The sequence below is a fragment of the Schistocerca piceifrons genome, chromosome 3, assembly GCF_021461385.2.
Source record: "Schistocerca piceifrons isolate TAMUIC-IGC-003096 chromosome 3, iqSchPice1.1, whole genome shotgun sequence".
NCBI classification, from domain to species: Eukaryota; Metazoa; Arthropoda; class Insecta; order Orthoptera; family Acrididae; genus Schistocerca; species Schistocerca piceifrons.
The window spans coordinates 380039901-380066357 of record NC_060140.1 but is presented as its reverse complement, the minus strand read 5'-3'; the positions used below and the strand labels follow the sequence as shown (position 1 = coordinate 380066357).

General features: G+C 43.3%; 2 protein-coding genes across 2 annotated transcripts in view; one reads left to right on the top strand and one right to left on the bottom strand.

Moving 5' to 3' along the window:
- Positions 1-2085, bottom strand: part of LOC124790056 — a 49280-nt gene extending 47195 nt beyond the window's left edge. Inside the window, exon 1 of the mRNA XM_047257618.1 lies at positions 1900-2085. Within this exon, the coding sequence (XP_047113574.1) occupies positions 1900-1922 (23 nt within the window). The 5' untranslated portion in view covers positions 1923-2085. The remainder of the gene's footprint in view (positions 1-1899) is intronic.
- LOC124790057 (UPF0489 protein C5orf22 homolog) overlaps positions 1-26457 on the top strand; it is a 484274-nt gene that overhangs the window by 319615 nt on the left and 138202 nt on the right. The window lies entirely within an intron of this gene.

Sequence of the window (26457 nt, the reverse complement as noted above, 5' to 3'; positions counted from 1 at the left end):
GCTATTTCCCCGTCCTGCATCTAATTGACGACGTAGTAATGCGAACTGTCAACAGAAGTCCGCACGATGGTGTTCCGGTCAACGGACAACCATGCCAGTGATGACGTCAAGACACCTATCAAACAGGGTAGTGTTTGGCTGGTAGTTCCACATCCACAGTCGCTGTGTACACAGACATTGCAGCATGGCACAGAGAATGTGCTTCTGCGGAGGAGGGCCATGGGAAGAATGTAAGCAGGACAGTCGCAAACTGATGTGGACCTTATGTGAATTGCTCTGTTGTTTCTCGGATGTGGCGACGATTTGTGGAGACCGAGACTGTATCCCGAAAACAAGGGCAGGGCTGACCACGTGTGACACCAGAAAAAGAGGAACGTTATTTGGCTGTAAGAGCACAACTGTACCGCCTCAATACTGCACAGCAACTGGCGTTTGGCCTCAAAGGATCCATTTGACTGGCCGAGCGGTTCTAGGCGCTTCAGTCCGGAACCGCGTTGCTACTACGGTCGCAGGTTCGAATCCTGCCTCAGGCATGGATGTGTGTGATGTCCTTAGGTTAGTTAGATTTAAGTTGTTCTAAGTCTAGGGGACTGATGACCTCAGATGTTAAGTCCCATAGTTCTTAGAGCCATTTGAACCATTTTATCCATTTGACGTGTTGTATCGAGCCAAACGGCGCACAGAAAGCTTCGGCAGAGTGATCTTTTATGTCGGAGACCTACTGTATGAGTACCTTTGACGCGTTTTCACAGAAGGGAACCCCTAGAGTGGAGAGTTAATTTGCGACGTGGACGGTCGAAGAGTGGGCCAACGTTGTTTTCACAGATGAGATCCCGATTTGGTCTGGAGAATGATTCTCGACGGAACCACACCTGGAGGGAATGTGGAACATGATTTCGGGACGCAAACAGTGTGGAAAGAGATCGATATCGAGGAAGATCCGTAATGGTGTGGGCACTATGGGACTTAACTTCTAAGGTCATCAGTCCCCTAGAACTTAGAACTACTTAAACCTAGCTAACCTAAGGACATCACACACATCCATGCCCGAGGCAGGATTCGAAGCTGCGACCGTAGCAGTCACGCGGTTCCGGACTGTAGCGCCTAGAACCGCATGGCCACCCCGGCCGGCCCAATCGAACACTTCTTCATGAAATGTACGGATGAATCGGCAACGTTTAACAGCTGTCCGGTATTGTGATTAGACCTTGGAACTGCATATGCGGTTGTTCAGTAGTTCTAAGAGCCCAGATTTCGTACTGATGGACGCTAATGTTCTACCTCGTCGAGCATGAGTTTCCTTGGAAACGGAAGATATTGCACGCATGGCGTGGTCTGACCGCTCTCTCGATTTGATTTCCATAGAGCATGTATGGGATGCACAACTCCTTTCATGCTCTATGGAATTCAAACCGAGAGAGCGGTCAGACCACGCCATGCGTGCAATACCTTCCGTTTCCAAGCATCTGCTCTCTCACGATGTCTAATGACTTCTGAGATCGCTGATTTGGAGCACCTGGCAGTAGGTGGCAGCACAATGCGCCTAATATGAAAAACGTATGTTTTTGAGGGTGTCCGGATACTTTTGATCACGTAGGTGCTCCCGAGACCAACAAAATGAAGAGCCGCATGTCCGTGCCCGATGGAACACGTGGGGGATCAGCTCGGACGGTAACTCCGCCCTAGTGCCAGTATCCAAGATATCCAGGACCATTTACAACAGCTGCGAGTAGCTTGCCTCAGGAGAGTCTACAACGGCTTTACTACACCCTTGCAAACCGAATCATTGCATGCATCCACGCCAGAAGGGGGGCAATCTCTTAGTGATATGTGTTCTCTTACTGGCTAGTTCTTTGTAAGTTAGACTCGATTCTTAATCACTGAAATAACATCACATACCTTCCCAAACCATGGAGTTTCATTTAGTTCCCTCATCTTCTTCTAGATGCTTGACGTTTTTTGTCAGGCAACCAGATCTTATGCATAGGTATTCCTACACATAATTTTCTGTTCTGCCCAAGAGTTAACGGTGTCCGTAGAACACTGTAGCTCAGCTTGTGAGAAAAGTAGCAGAATGGTAGTTGACGCTGCCGCAGAATAGAAGGAGGCGTTCCCCACTGCTCGTCCACAAAGACTGGCATGCTCCAACAGCATTCGCTGGGAGAACATAGGCGCGGCGCTAGCGGGGATTAAGCTAAGCGTGGGCGGAGGCGCACAAAACAGTAATCAGGCGTTGCGGCGCGACCGCCTCTTCTCTCTCCCACAGCCTCGGGCCGAGGCACAAAAGGACGAGCAATGAACGAACCTAATCATTGTTTTGGAAGGAGTGTTTTTAAATGACGCGTTATTAACGGCTCTGAGGTACGGCGGGTTCCCGCGTCATTAGAAACTCATCAGCCTCGGCAGATGTTCCCACAGGAGAGAGCGGGGGCAAGCCGCGCGCTAGTCGGACCCTGCGTCTGCCTTCCTACCACACTCTGTTCTGTCACCTCCCGTGTCTGACATGCTCACTGTCTGCAGGAGAAGAAGGGAGATGTATTTGTTCCGCAGCCATAGAGACTACTAAGGGGGTGAAAAAACCTGTCACTGGAGGAAGAAATGGGAAAAAATAAAGGTTAACAAACAAAAACAAAGTAAAAAGCACGCATACAAACACACACACACACACACACACACACACACACACACACACACAGTCGACAAAAATATGGAAACACCAAAAACACAACATACACGTTGACATTCAAAACAGCTCCAGTCGTCTGAGAGTGGATGAATTCAGGTCCGGAATGGTTTTCAATTTAATCTTCTTGCAAAACATGACAAGTTCAGGAAACAACGATGGCGATGGGTAGAAATCAAGCAAGCTTCTCTCCAAAGTATACGGCAAAGGCTCAATAATATAGAGATATGGTGACTTTAGTGGTCGGGGGGCATGCGACAACCCATTCTCGTGCTAAAAAAAACCAGTCCTGGACGATGCGAAATGTGTGAACAGGTGTTCTGCCGTCGTGGAGCACAGCATCAACACTCGAGGATTAAACACCACACCATGGGATGGACCTGATCACCCAAAATGGCCACATTATCCTTGGTAGTAATGCGATCTTCGAGAGTAACCATGGACCCCATAGAGTATCACAGTATGGTTGCCCAAATCATCACGGAACACCCACCACATGCCACGCATGGGATGTAAAGTCCACCAGAAGTTGGAAAGAGTATGAAGGAAGAATCATCCCATCAAATGAATTTCTTCCATTGGTCCACAGTCCAGGTTTTATGGCTTTGGTACCACGTTTTACTGTTCCGGACATTCGGTTCATTGGTGATTGGTTTTGTAATTCTAGCTCGCCCTACCGTTGCCTGTTCATTGTGCGCACTTGCTGCTGTTTAGGCACTGACAGGGTTCGTGAGTACGGCATTCAGTTCTGCAGTGACTCTTGTAGCTGTCGTCCCCTTATCTTTTGTCACAGACCTCTTTAACGACAGTGTGTCACGATCACCCAGCACACACTTTGGTGCGCGTTGTGATTTAGCGGGAAACGATTTTCCGCTTTCCCTGTATGCGTTGTAAGTCTTCTGGTTCCAGAAGCAATCACGATACGAGCACGAACAGTTTATCCACATTCGAATTCACTTAGTTCCGACATAATGCTCTCACAACGACACAGGACGCTGTTCTGACAACGACTGACGTAGCCTATTGAGGGCATGGCACGGGCGCTGCTCGAAGTCAAATGCAGTAGTGTATACTGCAGGAGTGGTTACCATCTGCATTTATGTACAAGCATGCATTTCTTGCGGTGTTTCCGTATTTTTGTCCAACCCCTTCACACAAAGAGAGAACGGTCACAGAGGAGGCGTCTTCTATCTAGAAATTCGTCAATCAGTCTGGGGTGACAGTCGAAAAGAGCAAAAGGAATGCTAGTTTTAAATTTCACGTTTAAGAGGTCATTTACGCAGGAGGATCGTACAAACATACCGTCGTTTGACTGTCGCATAGACTCTTACATGAAAGACATAGAAACTGGCATCCGTGGCGTAATGAAGCAACTGAAGGAGTTGAAAACAGTAAGTCCCCAGGTCCAGACGGAACCCAAATTCGGTTTTACAGGGAGTTCCCTGCAGCATTGGCTCCTTACTTAACTTGCATACACTATGTGATCAAAAGTATCCCGACATACCCAAAAAAAAACACACGTTCTTAATATTAGGTGCAGTGTGCTGCCACCTGCTGCCAGGTGCTCCATGTCAGCGACCTCAGTAGTCATTATACATCATGAGAGAGCAGAATGGGGCGCTCTGCGGAACTCACGGACTTCTAACGTGGTTATGATAGGGTGTCACTCGTGTCATACGTCTGTACGTGAGGTTTCGATACTCTTAAATACCCCTAGTCCACTGTTTCTGATCTGAGAGTGAAGTGGAAACGAGAAGGGACACACACAGCACAAAAGCGTACTGGCCGACCTTGTCTGTTGACTGACAGAGACCGCCGACAGTTGAAGAGGGTCGTAATGTGTAACGGGCAGACATCTATCCAGACCATCCCACAGTAATTCCAAACTGCATCTGGATCCACTGCAAGTACTATGACAGTCAGGGGGGAGGTGAGTAAACTTGGATTTCATGGTCGAGCGGCTGCTCATAAGCCTCACATCACGCCAGTAAATGCCAAACGACGCCTCTCTTGGTGTGAGGAGCGTAAACATTGGACGATTGAACAGTGGAAAAAGTTTTGTGGAGTGGCGATCCGATGGCAGAGTGTGGGCACGACAAATGCCCAGAGGACATCATCTGCCAGCGTGTGCCGTGAGGGGGCTTGCACCGCTTGTTGTTTTGTGTGGCACTATGACAGCACAGGCCTACATGATGTTTTAAGCGCCTTCTTTCTTCCCACTGTAGAAGAGCAATTAGTGGATGGCGATTGCATCTTTCAACACGATCGTGCACCTGTTCACAATGCATGGCCTGTGGCGGAGTGGTTACACGACAATAACATCCCTGTAATGGATTGGCCTGCACAGAGCCCTGGCCTGAATCCTACAGAACAACTGTGGGATGTTTTCGAAAGCCTCACCGAGTATCATCGACACCTCTCCTCAGTGCAGCAATCCGTGAAGAATGGGCTGCCATTCCGCAAGAAACTTCCAGCACCTGACTGAATGTATGCCTGCGAGAGTGGAAGCTGCCATCAAGGCTAAGGGTGGGCCAACATCCTACTGATTACCAGCATTACCGATGGAGGGTGCCACGAACTTGGAAGTCATTTTTAGCCTGGTGTCCAGATACTTTTGATCACATGGTTTACTTCGCGAATATCTCACCAGTTGCCAAGTCCCAAGCGACTAGACTAAAGGACATGCGAGTCCTGCAAATAAGAAAGGTAAAAGGACGTATCCGCATAATTACAGATCAACTTTGGGTAACATCGGAATTCTTTAGCAGATTCTGAGTTCAAACGTAATACATTTCCTTGGGACAGAAAAGTTTCTGTCCATAGATCAGCACGAATTTAGAAAGCATCGCTAGTGCGAAATTCAGCTTGTCCTTTTCTCTTGTGATATCCTAAAAACAATGGATGGAGAGCAACAGGCAGTCATATTCTTAGATTTCCGGGAAGCCTTTCACTAGGTTTCCTACTGGTGACTGTTTACGAAGGTCTGGTCCGTGCAGACTAACCGGTTTCCAGGAACGTGAGGGACTCGAAGGCTTCTGAAGTTACAGAACCCAGTACGACGTCCTCGACGGCGAGTGTTCTCAGAGACAAGGGTATTGTCAGGAGTGTTTCAGGGAGGTGTGATAGTACCGCTCTTATTCCACAAGGTAGTCAGAAACAGTCTGAAAAATTTGTAAGTATGTAACAGGATAGGATGTGCTGAGAAGTAATTGTTCAGAAAAAAAATCGATACGTTGCGTCGTTTCCGAGTTAATTAGGATGGAAGTTCGCCAATCACGCCACAGCGCGCGCAGATTCAAGCGGTCCGCCGTATATAATTATTGTCAACTGTTCTCATAGATTAGATGATAGCACACGAAACGACTCAACCTTTGGCTCGGATTCGACCCCTCCTACCGTCCTATGCCCAACCGTTGTATCGCTGTCTTGTATGGTTTTAGGAAACCAAACGAGGAACACGTTACGTGACACTGTCTCTGGTGGGACGCTTGAAATTGCGCGCAACGGCCTGATTGGCTAACACCAGTGCTATTTAACTCGGAAAAGGTGCAACGTATCGATTTTTTCTTTACAGTTATTTCTCGGCGCAACCTACTTGCATCACCTTTATAAAGTTTTCAGGTTGTTTCTGGCCACCGTGTGCATACATAAGTGATCTGACGGAGAGGATGAACAGTAATTTGCGGCTGTTTGCTAATGGCCCTGTGGTGTACGAGGACGTGTCGTCGTTGAGTGACTGTAGCAGGTTCAAATGGTTCAAATGGCTCTGAGCACTATGAGACTTAAATTCTGAGGTCATCAGTCCCCTATAACTTAGAACTACTTAAACCTAACTAACCTAAGGACATCACACACATCCATGCCCGAGGCAGGATTCGAACCTGCGACCGTAGCGGTCGCCGGTTCCAGACTGTAGCGCCTAGAACCGCTCGGCCACCCCGGTCGGCGATTGTAGCAGGTTACGAGATGACTTAGACGTAATTTCTAGTTTATATAAAGAGTGACAGCTTGCTCTAAATTTAGAACAATGTAAGTCAGTGCGGATGAATAGAAAGAACAATCCTGTAACGTTCAAATACAGCATTAGTAGTGTGCCGCTTGATACAGTCACTTCGATTAAGGAGATAGGCGTAACGTCGCAAAGCGAAGAGCACTCAGGGTATTAGTAGAAAAGGCGAATTGTTGACTTCGGTTTATTGGAAGAATTTTAGGAAAGTATGGTTCATGTCTAGAAGAGACGGCGTATAAAACATTCTTTGAATACTGCTCGAGTGTTTGGGATCAGTAACCCAGTAAAAGGTCTGATTAAAGGAAGACATCGCGGCGGCCAGTGTGGACGAGCGGTTCTAGGCGCTTCAGTCTCGAACCGCGCGACCGCTCCGGTCGCAGGTTCGAATCCTGCCTCGGACATGGATGTGTGTGATGTCCTTAGGTTAGTTAGGTTTAAGTAGTTCTAAGTTCTAGGGACTGATGACCTCAGATGTTAAGTCCCATAGTGCTCAGAGCCATTTGAACCATTTTAAGACATCGAATAAATTCAGAAGCGTGCTCTGATAGATTTGATACCGGCAGGTTCGAGTACATGTGTGTGTATGTATGTGTGTGTGTGTGTGTGTGTGTGTGTGTGTGTGTGTGTGCGGGGGGGGGGGGGGGAGGGGGGTTAGGGATGCCAACGATGAGGTTACAGCGCTCTATCAGCAAGCAAGCATTACGGAGCTCTCTTTTCGAGAGACACTGCTGCGGAAATTGTCCGCCCCGATAGCTGAGTGGTGAGCATGACGGATTGCCGTCTTACGGGCCCGGGTTCGATTCCCGGCTGGTTCGGGGATTTTCTCCGCTCAGGGACTGGGTGTTGGGTTGTCTTGATCGTCATTTCATTCCTATCCGGCGCGCAGGTCGCCTAATGTGGCGTCGAATGTAATACGACCTGCACCAAGGCGGCCGTACTTGCCCCGTAAGCAGAGACATCTGCGTGTAACATCAACCAAAATCCCTCAGCACAAAGGTACTCGTCTACGGCGGCAGTTCCAAACAGCTACGGGAGTACAGGTGTCGAAACGAACGATACGAAGCAGACCCCACGAGCAGGGATTATGTGCCGGAAGACTTCTCAAGGCTCCTCCTGTAAAATCGGGTTCGGAGAGGGGTTCGGGTCACATGGACACTAAACCATTAGGCAGCGGTGGGACACAACGCTCTTTTCTGATGAGACCCGTATCTGTCTCCACCCTGACGATACTGATATTCGTGTGTGGTGGCAACGAGGACAAAGTTTACAACCTAACTGTGTCGTAACTGCTTCTTTATCAAAGCGGTTCAGTCATGTTTTGGGATGGAACCACGTATAACCGCAGGACACCCGTTGTGCCAATACATGAGAGGTTGACTGGTGTGAAGTATGGGGACGACATCCTTGCACGCGCTGTGGCTCCATCTGGTGAACATATTGGAGCAGTACCCACGCTGATGGACGACAACGCACGCCACATGTCTCACAATCTTGTGAACATCTTTTTAATGGAGCATAGAATCTGTCGGATGAAATGGCCTCCATATTCTCCAGATCTCAGCTGCATTGAGAATGCATGGACTGTGCTAAAACGAGCGGTATTCAGTCGCCCTGTCCTATCAGAGGCTTTACAGGGCATCATAGAGGCGCTGTAGAGGACTGGGATAGTACCCCATAGGCTTGTCTGGACAATTTGATAAGGAGTACGGCTAATGCATTAAAAATTGTCTCTAATTACGAGGAAGGCAAACTGGTTCATTAATAATAAGTTATGCAAGATAACAGTGAGAAGGAACCGTAGTGTTTGCAGTGGTATTTCAAGTAATTTTTTGTATTTATCAAGTAGAAATGTGTTCATCTGATTTATTTTTGTGTTCTTATGAATGACTTGGCAGAACAAAATTATGTCCAATATTTCAATCAAGTGAGATGCAACATTTATTTTGATCTGTGTATATTGCTTTCTTGGAAGATGTGTTGTGAGAATGATATCCCAATTCTGCTACATAGACTTATTATTGCCATGATTTCTGTGCGTCACAACAGACGTATGCTGTGGTCGTTTCTTCAATAACTGTGTGCACACGAGTCAGTGACTTCGACTTACGGTTTTTGCTTTTATTCTTTTTCTTGTTATTGTTGCGGTACTAAGATGTTTCACATAAAAATATTAATCAGAAACGACAGCCAAAAACGGTAATAACCTGTGTGGTTGATGTACACTAACCGTCGTTATGACGACCTAAAGGAAACGGCACTTCATAATGGAATCATGATTACAGAATCCCTCGAATTACCTTTACAGCACATCCCGTGAATTATATTCCCCCGTCATTTTTCACAAGGGAGCGTAAGCATCCCTGATGATTCGGAGATTATGCAAAGATGTTAAGTCGTTATTATAGGAGCGCTGACCGTTTCGGACATTCATGGAATTCTGAACGTTTAATGGTAATGCAGCCCGTGGGGCGCAAAATCACTATTATTAGGGTGTTCTTTTTAAACGAATCATTATTTGCATGTTAATGCGAGTCGCTTCCTTCCTGGCTGTCGACGTGAGCGTGATGGATATCCGTTAATTAGTCACAGTGCGGGCCCGCATACCGAGCTGGCAATTACAGTCGCCGCCTGGCGCGCCGGTCCAAATTACAACAGGTAGCTAGCAGCGGCGAGGTCTGCTGTAGCTATAGTAGTCACAAGTCTTCGCGGGTGGCGACGTCAGTAGTGGACATATCCACAGGTATCCGCATTAATACAAGCCTGGCTCTTTGACACTAATTCGGAATAAATTTTACCCAGACAGCGCAGCAAAGTTGCACAAGCACATCAATATTCGAGAAAGGCAATAACAGTAATCCACTAAATTACAGGCCCGTATCATTAAAGTCGATATGCAGCAGCATTTTGGAACTATATTGTATTCGAACATTATGAGTTGCCTCGAAGAGAACGGTCTACTGACATATAGTCAACATGAACTTAGAAAACATCGTTGTTGTGAAACACAACTAGCTCTTTACTCTTACGAATTGTTGAGTGCTATCGACAGAAAATTTCAGATTGATTCCATATTTCTAGATTTCCAGAAGGCTTTTGATAGCATACCTCACAAGCGGCTTGTAATCAAATCGCGTGCTTATGAAATATCGTATCAGTTAAACGACTGCATTCGTGATTTCCTGTCGAAGAGGGTACAGTTGGTTGTAGCTGACGGAAAGTCATCGAGTAAAACAGAACTGATTTCTAGCGTTTCCAGACGTAGTGTTACAGGCCCTTTGCTGCTCCGTATCTACGTAAACGATTTAGGAGACAATCTGAGCAGCCGTCTTCTACATCTACATCTACATTGATACTCCGCAAGCCACCCAACGGTGTGTGGCGGAGGGCACTTTACATGCCACTGTCATTACCTCCCTTTCCTGTTCCAGTCGCGTATGGTTCGCGGGAAGAACGACTGTCTGAAAGCCTCCGTGCGCGCTCTAATCTCTCTAATTTTACATTCGTGATCTCCTCGGGAGGTATAAGTAGGGGGAAGCAATATATTCGATACCTCATCCAGAAACGCACCCTCTCGAAACCTGGCGAGCAAGCTACACCGCGATGCAGAGCGCCTCTCTTGCAGAGTCTGCCACTTGAGTTTATTAAACATCTCCGTAACGCTATCACGGTTACCAGATAACCCTGTGACGAAACGCGCCGCTCTTTTTTGGATCTTCTCTATCTCCTCCGTCAGACCGATCTGGTACGGATCCCACACTGATGAGCAATACTCAAGTATAGGTCGAACGAGTGTTTTGTAAGCCACCGTCTTTGTTGATGGACTACATTTTCTAAGCACTCTCCCAATGAATCTCAACCTGGTACCCGCCTTACCAACAATTAATGTTATATGATCATTCCACTTCAAATCGTTCCGCACGCATACTCCCAGATATTTTACAGAAGTAACTGCTACCAGTGTTTGTTCCGCTATCATATAATCATACAATAAAGGATCCTTCTTTCTATGTATTCGCAATACATTACATTTGTCTATGTTAAGGGTCAGTTGCCACTCCCTGCACCAAGTGCCTATCCGCTGCAGATCTTCCTGCATTTCGCTACAATTTTCTAATGCTGCAACTTCTCTGTATACTACAGCATCATCCGCGAAAAGCCGCATGGAACTTCCGACACTATCTACTAGGTCATTTATATATATTGTGAAAAGCAATGGTCCCATAACACTCCCCTGTGGCACGCCAGAGGTTACTTTAACGTCTGTAGACGTCTCTCCATTGATAACGACATGCTGTGTTCTGTTTGCTAAAAACTCTTCAATCCAGCCACACAGCTGGTCTGATATTCCGTAGGCTCTTACTTTGTTTATCAGGCGACAGTGCGGAACTGTATCGAACGCCTTCCGGAAGTCAAGAAAAATAGCATCTACCTGGGAGCCGGCATGTAATATTTTCTGGGTCTCATGAACAAATAAGGCGAATTGGGTCTCACACGATCGCTGTTTCCGGAATCCATGTTGATTCCTACATAGTAGATTCTGGGTTTCCAGAAATGACATGATACGCGAGCAAAAAACATGTTCTAAAATTCTACAAGAGATCGACGTCAGAGATATAGGTCTATAGTTCTGCGCATCTGCTCGACGACCCTTCTTGAAGACTGGGACTATCTGTGCTCTTTTCCAATCATTTGGAACCCTCCGTTCCTCTAGAGACTTGCGGTACACGGCTGTTAGAAGGGGGGCAAGTTCTTTCGCGTACTCTGTGTAGAATCGAATTGGTATCCCGTCAGGTCCAGTGGACTTTCCTCTATTGAGTGATTCCAGTTGCTTTTCTATTCCTTATGTTGTCTGCGGATGATGCTGTCGTTTATCTTCTAGTAAACTCATCAGAAGATCAAAACCAATTGCAAAACGATGTAGATAAGGTACCTGTATGGTGCAAAAATGGCAATTGACCCTAAATAATGAGAAGTGTGAGGTCATTCACATGAGTGCTAAAAGGAATCCATTAAACGTCCACTGCACAATAAATCAGTCAAATCTAAAGACGGTAAAAATTCAACTAAATACCTGGGAATTAAAATTACGAACAACTTAAACTGGAAAGAACACATAGAAATTGTTGTGGAGAAAGCGAACCAAAAATTGTTTTACTGACAGAACACTTAGAAGCTGCAACAGATGCACTAAAGAGACTGCTTACACTAAGCTTCTGCGTCCTCTTTTGCAGTATTGCTGCGCGGTGCGGCATCCTTACCAGACAGGATTAACGGAGTACATCGAGAAAGTTGAAACAAGGGCAACACACTTTGTATCATCAAGCAATAGGGGAGAGAGTGTCACGGACAAGATACGGGATCTGGGGTGGACATCTTCAAAAAAAAAGGCGTGTCTCTTTGCGGCGGGATCTTCCCACGAAAATTTCAGTCACCAGCTTCCTCCTCCGAATGCAAAAATATTTTGTTGGCGTCGACCTGCATAGGGAGTAACGATCATCATTCGGGTTCGTTTTTCCCGCTCGCTGTTCAAGAGTGCAATGATGAGAATTAGTGTGTATGTGGTTCGATGAACCCTCTGCCAGGCACTTAAATGTGATTTGCAGAGCAGCCATATAGATGTAGATGATATATTCTTTCTTCAACCTAGTTGATGTTCAAACAAGAATGTTTTGAACAGACTGATGGGATCACCATGGGTGGTTCTCTATCTCCCTGGTACAGATGTGATAAACTAATCGGTAAATACCGATGCTGGTATTTTCGTTTCGAATAACCGGTATCTCTTGGTATTTGTATTCTCTAGTGTACAAAACTTGTTTTTTTTCCAATAAACGAGCAAGAAAGCGGAAATATCAGTTTGCTTCAGCACCTGTGATAAAAAATTTTGTTTTGAAATAAACCTTTTTTAAAAATGAGTAATGATTATTCATAAAATCTGCACTGGTTTGAAATGGTTCAAATGGCTCTAAGCACTATGGGACTTAACATCTGAAGTCATCAGTCCCCTAGACTTAGACCTACTTACAACTAACTAACCTAAGGACATCACACACATCCATGCCTGAGGCAGGATTCGAACCTGCGACCGTAGCAGCAGCGCGGTTCCGGAATGAAGCGCCTAGAACCGCTCGGCCACAGCGGTTGGCATACTGGTTTGAAATACTGTGTGATTATAGAAAATGGGTAGTGTTCAGTGCTATTTTAATAACAAAGCCAACAGAAACGAGCAACAAACACATGGCGTAAGAATTGATACAGCTTCGCTAAAACGGTAGGACGGGGCGTGAGTCGTGCTTGGGTAGCTCAGTTGGTAGAGCACTTGCCGTGATAGGCAAAGGTCCCGAGTTCGAGTCTCGGTCCGGCACACAGTTTTAATCTGCCAGGAATTTTCATATCAGCGCACACTCCGCTTTAGAGTGAAAATTTCATTCTAGTAATGTCCCTGCTGGCGTGCGTCGTGGTTTAAGGTACGCGCATACATGCAATGTGCAAGACATGGCTCAGTCTAGTCTATACGGTAATTTCGCGCTGTGGCCGTCTGGCATACGTTGTATTGAAGAATGGCATCAACTTGTTTGGAAATACTTCTACGAAGTGTAGTAGCAATGGAGTACAATGCTTCCTATGCTTTAAGAGATTAAGGATTTATCTGCAATTTTTATAAAACAAGAAAACAGGACCGAGCGAGGTGGCGCAGTGGTTAGCACACTGGACTCGTATTCGGGAGGACGAACGTTAAAATCCCGTCCGGCCACCCTGATTTAGGTTTTCCGTGATTTCCCTAAACTGCTTCAGGCAAATACCGGTATGGTTCCTTTGAAAGTGCACGGCCGACTTCCTTCCCCATCCGTACCTAATACGATGAGACCGATGACCTCGCTATTTGGTTCCCTCCTCCGAATCATTCAACCAACCAAGAAAAGGGGAAGGATATTATGGTAAGAGTAATAAATTACAAAGCTGTGACACATTTAGTCTGTAGAAAGCTGAGTAGGTCACAAGGTAACAAATCATTTAGTGAATACAAAATGTCTTTGTTGAACCAAAGTGACGCGTTCCCACCATCAGATAATCGTGACTCTGACGGTAACCAGTAGACCTGATATCTGAATGATACTGACGTAACCAACATGAACAGACTCTGTTCGGGTTCGTTACATTAATATCATGTAACTATGAGGTCCACTGGTTACCTTCAGTGCCAGGATCTTCTGATGATTGCATACATCGAAACGCGTCATTTTGGAACAATAAAGTTATTTCGTATTCACTAAATGATTTATTACCTTGTGACCTACTCAGCTTTCTACAGACTACACTTAAACTTAAAAACTTAATGACAGTTCATTCGTAGTATAGAATAAAAATAGAAAGTACCTGATCTGCTGTGTATATCTACACAGTATGGTTTTATCTGCTTGCAACTCTTGAATGTGGACAAATTAAAATGAAAAAAAAAGTGTTCTTCAATCTCAGCACGGACTAACCGTAATGCCCAAATAGTGGTATAATCCCCGATTACAACACGATTTTTGAGCGGGGTTTCAAAAAATTAGAATCAGTGGTAGAAAACTGGTGATTTTTTTATAGTATTCAGTCACACATCACTTTTCGAGAAAAGGAGCGAACGGTGGACGGACAAGTTTTTTTTTTCATTTGTCTGTTTAATTTAATATTTTGATTCTATGTGCCTTGAAACTCAGACAATCATAATTTTTCGGTCATTGTTCGCTTCCGACGTTTATTACAGAAAGTAATAGGGAAAAGAATCGAAAATAGGTTATTCCAGAAACCGGTTACTTTGGTCAGTTGTAACAACCACGTTAAACTGGCGTGAAAAAATGATATAACCGAAAACCGGTTGTTTTAGCGATAACCATCCTCCCTACACCCTTGTAGTGAGTCTTTTTATGGGGGACTTTGAGGAGAGTCCTCTGGAACCAGTGGCCTTCAAACCAATTGCATTTTTAAGGTATATGGACAATCGTAGCATGGCTTCATGCAGAAAATAAATTAATTGCGTTTTTACATAACTCCAACTCCATTCATGAAAACTGTGGAAAGAGAGGGGGATGGTTGTCTACTTTACCTGGACGTTTTGGTTACACCGGCATTCAGTTTACCATCGGTGACCGTGCAGCTCTCTAGAATGAAAAGATAATGAAATCAATACCCTAAAGTGTCGACAGGCGTTGATATACATCAACGGGGACAGTTGAAAATGCGTGCCACGACCGGGACTCGAACCCGGGATCTCCTGCTTACAGGCAGAAGTTCTATCCATATGAGCCACCGAGGGCATAGTGCATAGTGAGACTAAAGGGAATTATTTCTTGCACGTTCCCCGTGAGACCCACATTCGCAACTTAATGTCCACACACCACATTCGTAGTGCCCCTGCCCATTACACTCATTACTCGCGGCAGACAATCTTACCTAGCCCCGTAAGAATTTGGGTAATGGGTGTGCATCCACACAGAAGAAGAAGGTCAATGGCCGGTTAGCCTTAATTATATGAAGATGGTATCTACTCTTTCGGACATGTCCGAAAGAACGGATACCATTTTCAACTGTCTCCATTGATGTATATCTACGCCTGTCGACAGCTTAGGGTATTGATTTCATTATCATTTCATTCTAGAGAGCTGCACGGTCACCGATGGTATCTGTTCTTTCGGACATGTCCGAAGGAACAGACACCATCTTCATATGGAAATATGTCTAGCTTGTCTCCCTTTTGTTGGCAATATTTCGTTCAAGATAGCCAGAAGACTCCGGAAATTTCAGTTGAAAGCGGTTTTCTGCCAACCATCTAAGATTGTAGATTTTCTGGGATGAGCGAAGGACGATTGGTTCTTGTGGTGGGCTGAGATTTGCAAATTACGTTGCCAATGTGGTAAGGATTATGTAGTCCATTCCATGCGCACCTTAGAAGAATGCTGCACAGAACATCAACATTGCACTCGTCCTTTGCAGTCAGACAAGTCTGCTATTGCTGAACATTGTATCACATCGGGTCATCGAAAGAAGTACAATAAAACAATAACTTGGCCACAGAAACGTCTTTTTGGGACCCCATTATTACAGAATACGTGCCGTGGAAATACGCCTGGCGGAAAAATCTGACGAACTGTGGTAGGGTATAGGAGTCGGATAATACGTGGAACAACTTCAATACAGCGATTTGCTCCAAACGAAGGCGGCAAAGTTCGCCGACGGCCACGGCAAGCGGTGACCCTGAGAACAGTCGCACATTAAATGTATTCGCAGCTGCGAATATGGACAACCATCAGCTGTAGAATGGAATGACGACAATGAAAATCTGTGCCTAACGGGAACTCGAACCCTGGATTCCCGGCTTATCGTGAGGTATTGCCTTACCATTTAGCTATCCGTGCACGACTCACGGCCAGACAAAAACTGCCATATTTCGTCAGCCATGTGTCCACAACTTTTACTCGTACATCCAGTATGAATATTACCGTACAGGTGAGGCATTTTACTTGAAAGTCACTTACCCAGTGCCGGCGGATAAATACGGTAGTGCACTGCCTGTGTTATTCTGAACTGCGATGCAGAGTCCCTTTGCATCTCCGAAGGAACTTTGCATCGCAATTCAGAATAACACAGGCACTGCACTATCGTACTGAGCACAGTTGAGTTCCGTAGTTCCACTAGTGAAGGCGATGCCGTTCAGATAGTGTGGTCCTAAGGTCACCACGATCCTAAAGCCGCCGGCACACGTGCCGTGCATTCGAAAGTTGAGCGTGCCGAATTTCTAACGTCATAGCGTGGAAAAAACACATTGGGAATTGTTTGCGAACGTGCAAGGCAATATCTAGCATGTCAGATATCCTGAACTTGCGTTTGAAGATAGACCAGTGAGATGGAATAAGGCCACTTACGTCAGATGATGCCATCTCTCTTCAGCACAGAGTCGTGAGACGCCATTTTGGCTTGCAATTGAAGCCCACATGTATATGCGAGCCGGTTACAGCCTACAACTGCCGCCGAGCTCGCTGCGACCACGAATATCACGTTGGGACACATGTACCTTGCGCACAAGCCGCATCGTTTCTGAGCGTACAGTAGCGCATTCAACTCGGCACGCTCAACGTTGAAGTTCGAAAGCAAGGTCTATGACATCTTAACGCGTGCCCAGAATACACATAGCGCACTAATAATTTCTGGAATGGAGGAAATCTTCGTGGCCGGCCGGGGTGGCCGAGCGATTCTAGGCGCTACAGTCTGGAACCGCGCGACCGCTACGGTCGCAGGTTCGAATCCTGCCTCGGGCATGGATGTGTGTGATGTCCTTAGGTTAGTTAGGTTTAAGTAGTTCTAAGTTCTAGGGGACTGATGACCACAGAAGTTAAGTCCCATAGTGCTCAGAGCCATTTGAACCATTTTGAAATCTTCGGGAGTCCCCGATGGCCTACCTGAGAACGACTGGAATGTGAACAGTCAAAATATCGTCGAAATATGCGACCATCGGATGAAGGCCAGAAGCTTCTTTGGTCAATTATTTTGTGGTTTAAAGTTGAAAAACCGTATCAGTATTATGATTTTCGTTCATGGTTATTTTTGATTAAGTCAAAGTTACTGTAACTGGATCCCCTGCCCTAAATGCGCAGTATCCTGTAGACGGTAGATCCGGTGTTAACATTTGCAACGACTAAGAATTGCTACTTATTTTTCGTAGAATTACAAGTACATCTCGCTGTTTCCGCCATACTAATAGGTGCCTTGCAACTCGTATGTCATTCCTGTTTCGTTTACAGTTACATAGGTAGCGCACGTAATAACCAAATGCCGTTACAAATCGGCATGAATCTTCGCTTCATGATGTGACGCGTGTTTGGGTATCAAATATAACATAAATAATACTCGTATAAAGTCAATGGTGCTCTCAACCGTTAATCTTGAAAATATTCACAAGTACACATTGCATTGCTTGTTACATTTGTGGTGTCACCGCCAGACACCACACTTGCTAGGTGGTAGTTTTAAATCGGCCGCGGTCCATTAGTACATGTCGGACCCGCGTGTCGCCACTGTGTGATCGCAGACCGAGCGCCACCACAAGGCAGGTCTCGAGATACGGACTAGCACTCGCCCCAGTTGTACGGACGACTTTGCTAGCGACTACACTGACGAAGCCTCGCTCCTTTGCCGAGCAGATAGTTAGAATAGCCTTCAGTTAAGTCAATGGCTACGACCTAGCAAGGCGCCATTAGTAACATTGCATGTATCTATGGAGTCTCACTTATATCGTCAATAGCGATGTACCAAGGATGGATTAAAGTTAATTATTACAGAAGCTACGTACTTTTCTTTATAGCATTCATTACGTATCCTGTTACAGACCTATCTCTTGCCTGCTAAACGCGTGCCTTTCGGCTTCCTCTCATTGTGTCTAGGCTGTCTTGTCTAGACACAACAACATTCAAAAGTGTAACGCAGTGACCTAGTTTAAAATGAATTAATTTACATTTCATACTGGGAATGTATGGCTAACATTTAACGATATGCAAGATGTGACAACATGGAACACGACTTTTTTTAAATTCTAATTGTTGAAATATTTTACAAAAAAGTTCAGAAATCCATTTAACTATGTCAGAAATTGTAGTACAAGGAACGAATAAAACACATGACAGAATATTTTTTAATGGAATTGGTCATGATCAACCTTTATGTTCCTAGTCATTGGAAAGTGAATTACGAGGGCCGAATTCTACCCAGAAAATTTAGGCTAGGCGCAAGCGCACCGTCGAAAACTCCAGCGTACTCAACGTACCACAGTGGGTTATAATGCGAGTATTTTAATGTCTGCCAACGTGGATAAAGGCTTCACCGCTAGCAAAAGACCGCGGCCGGCGGGAACACACCGCACGTGGTGAGCGCAGCGCTGCACCTGAAAATGGAAAAATACGGGGATAAGTAGCATTTTTTTGTATAAATAATATCGCATTTTTTGTATGAATAATATCGGTATCCATACATCGACGTTATTCTGTAGTTCTATAAACAGTATCGATGCATTTACCAGAATCATAAACAATATCATTGCATTTTCCCGACGTATCGAAAGAGTCGATTTATTTTCTCGGTTTATCAGGTTTACGCTAAGTAATTTTAGTGGTTATTGTTGTGTTGTTTGTCCTCAGTCCGCAGACTGGTCTGATGCAGCTTTCGCCGGTAGTTTATCCTGTGCAAGCCACTTCATCTCCGCATAATCAGTGCAACCCACATCCAGTTGAACCTGCTTTTTGTACTCAAGTCTTGGTCTCTCTCTACAATTTTTCCCTCACACAGCCTTCCATTACCAAATTGACGATTCATTGATGGCCCTTCTATTCTGGCGAGGAACTCCTGAAAAAATTTAAAAAATTAAGCTAATTCCTGTGTTACGTTGTTGAAGTTTCTTTAAATTTATGGCTTGTCGTCTGCTTAGATATCATATGTGTTTCATTTTATGTATTATTACTCTTCTGTTATAATTTCATGTACTGATTTGTTCTGTCAGCAAGAAGACTTGCTTCTCAATTTTGTCCTACGGAACGTGACATATAAAATGAAATGAAAAAATTCAGAATGTGTTCAATCAACCGTTTCCGTCTTTTAGTCACATTTTGTCACAGAACTGTTTTTCCCTAAATCAATTCAATATCGTTATTTGATCTATCAGTCTAATGTTCAAAATTCTTCTGTAGCACCACGACAGCTTCTATTCAATTCTTGTCTGAACTGCTTATCGTCTACGTTTCATTTCTGTACGAGATTACACTCCATACAAACAGTTTCAGAAAAAACTTACCAAAATTTAAGTTTACATTCGATGTTTACAAAATTCTCTTTTTCAGGAGCTTTTCTAGCTATTGCTTCTTCCTTTTACATCCGCTATAGCTGCACTTCGACCAACGTCTATTATTTTGCATCCCAAATAGCAAAACTCATCAAATAATTTAAATGTCTTATTTCCTTATCTTTACTGGGTGTCAGATAAAGTAATAACTGGTGTTCTATTATTCTGTGAAATGAGCTTAACAATACGAAGCTTCATTAAGTATTTCTATTGCTGTACAGATACATGAAACAAGTATGGAAGATTAGAGAGATTGCTAATTTCGTAATACGCTCAATAAATGCCAGTGACATTGGTCAGAATAAAAAAAGTGCGATTTATCCTTGATGGAGAAACTTTCAAATTACATAGTCCTGACGATGTGTTGAAACTTTTTTATTATTTATTTATTTATTTTGTTTGTTGTTGTATGTTGTACTCAAACAAATTTTCAACTGCAGAACATTAACTGATTGACTGGTGTACATTTTACTTGTTTCCATTGGTTTACCGTCAACTCCAGCAAGTCGACCAGACATTAAATCAATTACCTATATTTTGTGCTAGTAGATGAGACTCAAGACCAGTATGTGTTATGTTTTTAAAAAGACGCACTTAAATTACAAAATTCTCGCACTCAGTCGCCATAATATGATTCTTTGCATGCTCACTGTACAAAGTCTCGCACCTTCCATATTTTTGGTAGAAAATGTACGTAGAAGAAAGGCAGCTTGGTAACACTGAAATCAGCTGTGCCAGAAGTATCTTCATTTAACAGCGTGTTCTGTGCTACACAGGTAATGCAGCGCGTAGAGTTTAGAATACTGGAATTCGATTATGAGAAAATGTTTATTTTTCTATTTTCTAGACTGCATGAGGTGCTGTCTGGCTTCCTAACCATTAAACAGCAATTCACCAGGTATTATCCAAAATACGTAGAATTATCTAATACTAATCCAGAAATGAGAGTGCAATCTTTTTTTTTATTATTACACCTTTGAAGACGTATTTTGTTTTTTTTTATATTTGCTCTGTTGTCTCCCGCGCACTTAATATCTCAATGCTTCCGGTTCATTGTCAGTACTATTTCTCTTTTCTTCAGTTATGCCTGTTCCTCTAAAGACTCTTTCCTTTATGCTCACCTGACATGATCATTCAGTGCAGGAGGTGATATGTAATTTTATATTGTAGTCATCTTTTGAAAACCAATTTATTTGCCAAGATCGCTATGATAGCACAATTACTGGATTACTGGTTTCGACAATATGTATTGCCATCCTCAGATCCAAAAAACCGGGCATTGATAGTTACATTATACAATGCTTACACCACTCTGTCACATGAGGACTGTGCAATATGTATACTGTACATTCCTAATGTGACAGAATGGTGTACGCATTGTGTGATGTAACTACCACTGCTCGGTGTTGTGGATCTGAGGATGACAGTACCTATTTACGAAACCAGTAATTCATTAATTGTGATGGATTAGCGATCTTGGCAAATAAATTGGTTTTCAAAAGAAGACCAGAATACTCTTTCCTTTGTGAAGTTTATTTGACCAAACGCGAGGTAAACAAGTCTAACTTGTAAAAGTATACATCTAGAAAATATAATTCAGAAACGGTAAACTGAACTTGAATAAAACCGCAAACAACACTGATGATTTTACTCACATGATCGGTTTCGCTGCGTTGAATTATGAAAACCCGATATACTAGGCAAATATATCGTTATTGACGAAACACCGCAGTATAAAATCATATGTATAAATATTGATATGAATCAGTTAATGTCAGTATTTTCAATAGTTCGTTATATCGGTGCAATCTCGAGCAGCCACAGTCCCACCAAGAAAGGAAGGTAAATTAAGGTTTAACGTCCGTAGGTGGTCGGATGGCGATTTGAACCCCACTCCCAAATGCGCGTTCAGTGTCTTAACCGTCACGTCACTTAGCTTAGTACAATTTTTCAATACACTGTTGAAATTTCACAAGATACAAGCGACAATAACCATTGCCGTGTGCTTCGAGCAGTACGTCAAATTTAATTTATAAAATTCACAAAATATTTACGATAGGCTATTCTAAATGTATAAGACATCGACGATAATCAGCTTTCAAATGTTTTAAAAGTTTCGACGAATACTAGAAAGAAAAATTTTTTAAAGTTTTCTTGAATATCAACAGTTTAAATTCAGAATTCAGATGTTCAAAATACTTTTTGAAATAGATATCGTTCCACGTTTGTAAGCACTTTTATTTTAAGATACCAGAAAATGTAGAACATCAGCTGTGAAAGCTATTTCCAGTTGTAAAAAATTTTTGCAGTAATTCGCTTCCTACCACAACCTTACAGTATTTTCCCTGATTGTTCCAACTTGCCTACGCTTCAAGTCACACTTGATTTCGGGATATCTTTGGACTTCTGAAAGCTCCTGTACTTTATTACGGTATAATTAGATATGTGTTTCGTTCTTGATTTAGATCTGTTTTAGTATAGAAAATATAAATATATACATTACAAATTTTATATCTGTACTATCTTTTATAGTGACTGGTAGATGAGCATTAGGATACGCCAAAGAAAGGCAATGTCAACAAAAATTCAGAAATTCAGATTTTTTTCTCCAATATCGACAGGGGAACAGCTCGTTTTTCGGGACGCCAACATACCTTTAAGAAATTGTTCTTTCCTCGTGTATTTTACTTGTGTGTTGGAAGACACAGGTCATTATTCAAAATATCTAAATATGCCGCAGTATATCAGCCTTAATGGCAAAGCTAGAGCTGAAAGATGAACATAAGATTCGATTTGAATCCCAATTTTTTAGTAACTTCAGTGAACGAACTGCTTTTCAAATGATGTTAAATAAGCAAGGGGTAGCGCCAGATAATAGCGCAGTTATCACTCTAGAAATCGAATGTTCTTGCATTCCGGAAACTGGCTAATACTTTGAGTACATCTTGAAACGCTAATTTTAGTTATTTGGAGGAAAGACTTGAGGCTGAATTAGTGAACATGTAAACAAAAGGCTGGTACATATTTTTAGGCTAATTATAGCCACCAGTGAGGCTAGTAATTAAAAAAAATTATTTCATAATATAGATTGATGGCCTACATAAAACACGTTTTTACAGATGGTTTTGTTCAATAGCGTATTAGTTAAACTATTGGTTAATACTACATACTGAGTCTTTGGAAAAGCAGTCAACTGTAATTATGGATCACGCAAGTCAACTTATTATTTTTCTCTGAATAAAGTATTTCTCGCAAATTCGTCTCCGTACCACAAGCAAACTACATCCACAGTACTACTCTTTGGTCTGAGTGCATGACAGCTCGGATGTAAAAAGAAAGAAAGGAAGATAAGAATTTAGCGTCCCGACGAACATGGGATTATCAGAGAGATTAGAACAAGCTCTGATTGGACAAGGATATGAAAAGAAATGGGGCCTGTCGCTGTCAAAACAAGGCGTTTATGGCTTATGCGGTCGGCCGGGGTGGCCGAGCGGTTCTAGGCGCTACAGCCTGGAACCTTGCGACCGCTACGGTAGTTCTAAGTTCTAGGGGACTGATGCCCTTAGAAGTTAAGTCCCATAGTGCTCAGAGCCATCTGAACCATTTTCCTTATGCGATCTAGGCCACCCATGGAGAGTCTAACACGTGATGGCATGACAGGGATTTGAACCCACATCTGCTGAATACGACTGCAGTACCCTAACGTTTGAGTGTCTGTCACACCTGAAGTCTGTGACATTAGCTATCTTCTGGTAAGATACGAATCTGACTTTTGGGTCCCCGTGCAGAGTCATTAGATAAATTTTTAGCAGCGCATCTCAATACTTAGTTCACTGTTCGGCATTTGTTTTGTTTTTTCTTCTAACTTCACTAAATTACTCATATTAGTTCACCGTTATTGTGCATGGCTTTGCCACAGGCTTCCATAAAACTGCGTTTCACACCTGACAGACGGAATACGCATTGGGATAAGCGCGCGGCATGAGAAACGTCGGACCGCTGTAGAAAAACCCAGCACCGTGCCTACGTGTTACTAAAGAAGAACCTACTTAATCTGTCTACGCGGAATTGGAGGTAAAGCTTTCAACTTAAAGCATACACATTGTCCAATAAGATGTTTATCACACTTTTCTGTTAGCTTATATAGAATGTATAAAAATATTTCTCAAAAATGTTGGGGGGCGGATTCTTCATACTGCAGTGAGAAAAGTTCACATATAGAAAACACATGACCGCTAATCCTTCATTTTTGAATTACTAATGAAAGATTGTTTTCCAAAGTTATCGAGAATGCAACTCATCATAAATTTTAAAACTGTCCTCCACTTTCTTTCTTAAGCACAAGCTCCCACTATATTTGTGGGTGCGTGAAAATTATCATTTTACAATTCAGGCAACACTCCAGCAGCAGTTTAAAATTAATGTGAGCAACTTTTTGAGTATGTCCATATGCCCACCCAGATCATCTTCCAAACTCTCCCAGACGTACTAAAGGATATATTCCTGCAAATAAAAGGATTCGTTTGGTTTACGTTTGATGTGGCGCAGCACATATCCGTCCCGTAGCTCGAAATGCACTAGACTATACCTGCCATGACGAATAGGTAGGGAGGGATTAGTTAGATGACCTGCAATGTACCCCGACCTCGTTCATTCGGATTATTATCTACGGTGCCATTTGAAATAACTGATTTATGCAGCAGACAATCTTCAGACATGGACCCTCCATCAACGTGTCACGAAAACTGCAAAATCGTTCTACATCATCCGAGACATATCCATTATCCAAGGAGTACATGCGTGCGCTGAAGCAAAGGTAGGGCACTTGAAACATTTGTTACAAATTAATTTATCTTTAACTATTAACTCAAAAGTGTTAGATTCTCAGATATATGTTTACATTAACTTTCCTTCTTTTGTTTTGTAAAGACTCCATCCCTAACGTGTGAAAAAAATTATTTCTGGTAAACTTTCTATACCTTGACACCTCGTTCCAGTGGTGGCCAAAGTTCATCTTTGACAGAAGCGGGCATCATGAAATCGTTATATTCATATTCATTTCATTGTTTGGAGTATAGCATTGTAAGAAACAATCTGAGTCACTTGCATCTTAAGCATTGTCACTCGGGGCGGCAGAGAACGGAAAGAAAGGCCACGCTCTCGCTGCACCACGAGTTAATAGTGTATGACGGGATGCAGCAAGCGCTTTTTTCAACTTATCAGCGGATCACCCGATTCATGTCGCAGTTGTGGAATGTAATAGATGAAGCCTTCCAAACAGAAGGATTTCCTGTCTGAATGGCAGTCTCCATACCTTTTGTTGTATCTCACAAATATTGGCAAGGTCAAAGGAAGGTGAAGTTTTCAGAGCCAGAGCTTTTCAATCAATTGTTGGTGGATTTGTCAGCATTGTGAATCATTCGATTGCTTTACTTGCTGCTAATTCACTTTCTGCTAGATTTTCTGTTCACGTGGACTGACACGGATGTAATGCTTTGGACTTCTGACTTATATTATGTTTTCGTACAATTCGTTAGCTAAGAACTGAACATAAAAAAGAGACTTTTTGTTCTTGCTACATAAATTACAAAATTTGTAAAAAACAGTCTCGGTAGCAGTCATTTATTAAAGATATGACCGGTTTCGGACTCTAGGAGTAGGCCATCCTCTCACCAACCGGATGACGAAGATGATGCTTGGAATAGCTATGCTAACGCCGACTGGAGTCATACATATTTTCAATAAATGACTGTGCAATCTGATAATGTTATCTAAAATTATAAAGTAAAAACTTAATTCTGAACTGCAAACTTTCCAACTAACATGGGAACATATTGTTGCCAGCAACAACAGACGTCACATGAAACGTCCTGTCTCGTGACTGAAAAATATAGGTCTTTCCGAATCGTCAGAGAGGGAGGGAGAGAGAAGGGGGGAGAGGAGAGAGAGGGGAGAGGGCGAGAGAGAGTGACGAGTCTCCAGGACAGGTTGCTACAGATAATGCGACCTTGCGGCCCTGCCACAGACTGAACACTCCTTAAATTCCGATCAGTATACTGGTATTGTAGCTCCCTTGCCTAATTCGTCAATAACCAGGTTACTTTGTAGTCTTTGTAGTCCTCAGTTTCATGTCGTGCGAATCGGAGGTAGAAGATTTTTCACAGATGATGTAGTTATCTATAACGAAGTACAGTTTGAACGGAGCTGTACTGATATTTAGTCAGACCTTGAAAAGATTTCAAAGTGGTGCAGTGTTTGGCAACTTCATTTAAATGTTCAAAACAGTAGGAAAACTGTACACTTCACAGAACGAGAAAACGTAGTATCCTATGAATGCAGTATTAATGAGTCACAGTTGGAACTTCTGAACTTATACAAATACTTTGGTGTACCACTTAGTAGGGACATGAAGTGGTACGATCACATAGGCTCAGTCGTGAGTAAAGGTGATACCAGACTTCGGTTTGTTGTTGTTGTTGTGGTCTTCAGTCCTGAGACTGGTTTGATGCAGCTCTCCATGCTACCCTATCCCGTGCAAGTCTCTTCATCTCCCAGTACCTACTGCAACCTACATCCTTCTGAATCTGCTTAGTGTATTCATCTCTTCGTCTCCCTCTACGATTTTTACCCTCTACGCTGCCCTCCAATGCCAAATTTGTGATCCCTTGATGCCTCAGAACATGTCCTACCAACCGGTCCCTTCTTCTCGTCAAGTTGTGCCCCACTTCGGTTTATTGATAGAATACTTTCGAAATGCAATCACTCTCCAAAGGAGACTGCTTGCAAATCACTAGTGCGACCCATCATAGAATATAGCTCGTTAGATAAGACCAGCAGGAGATTTTGAACGTATACAGAGAAGGGCAGCGCGAATTGTGACACGTTTGTTTGCCTCGC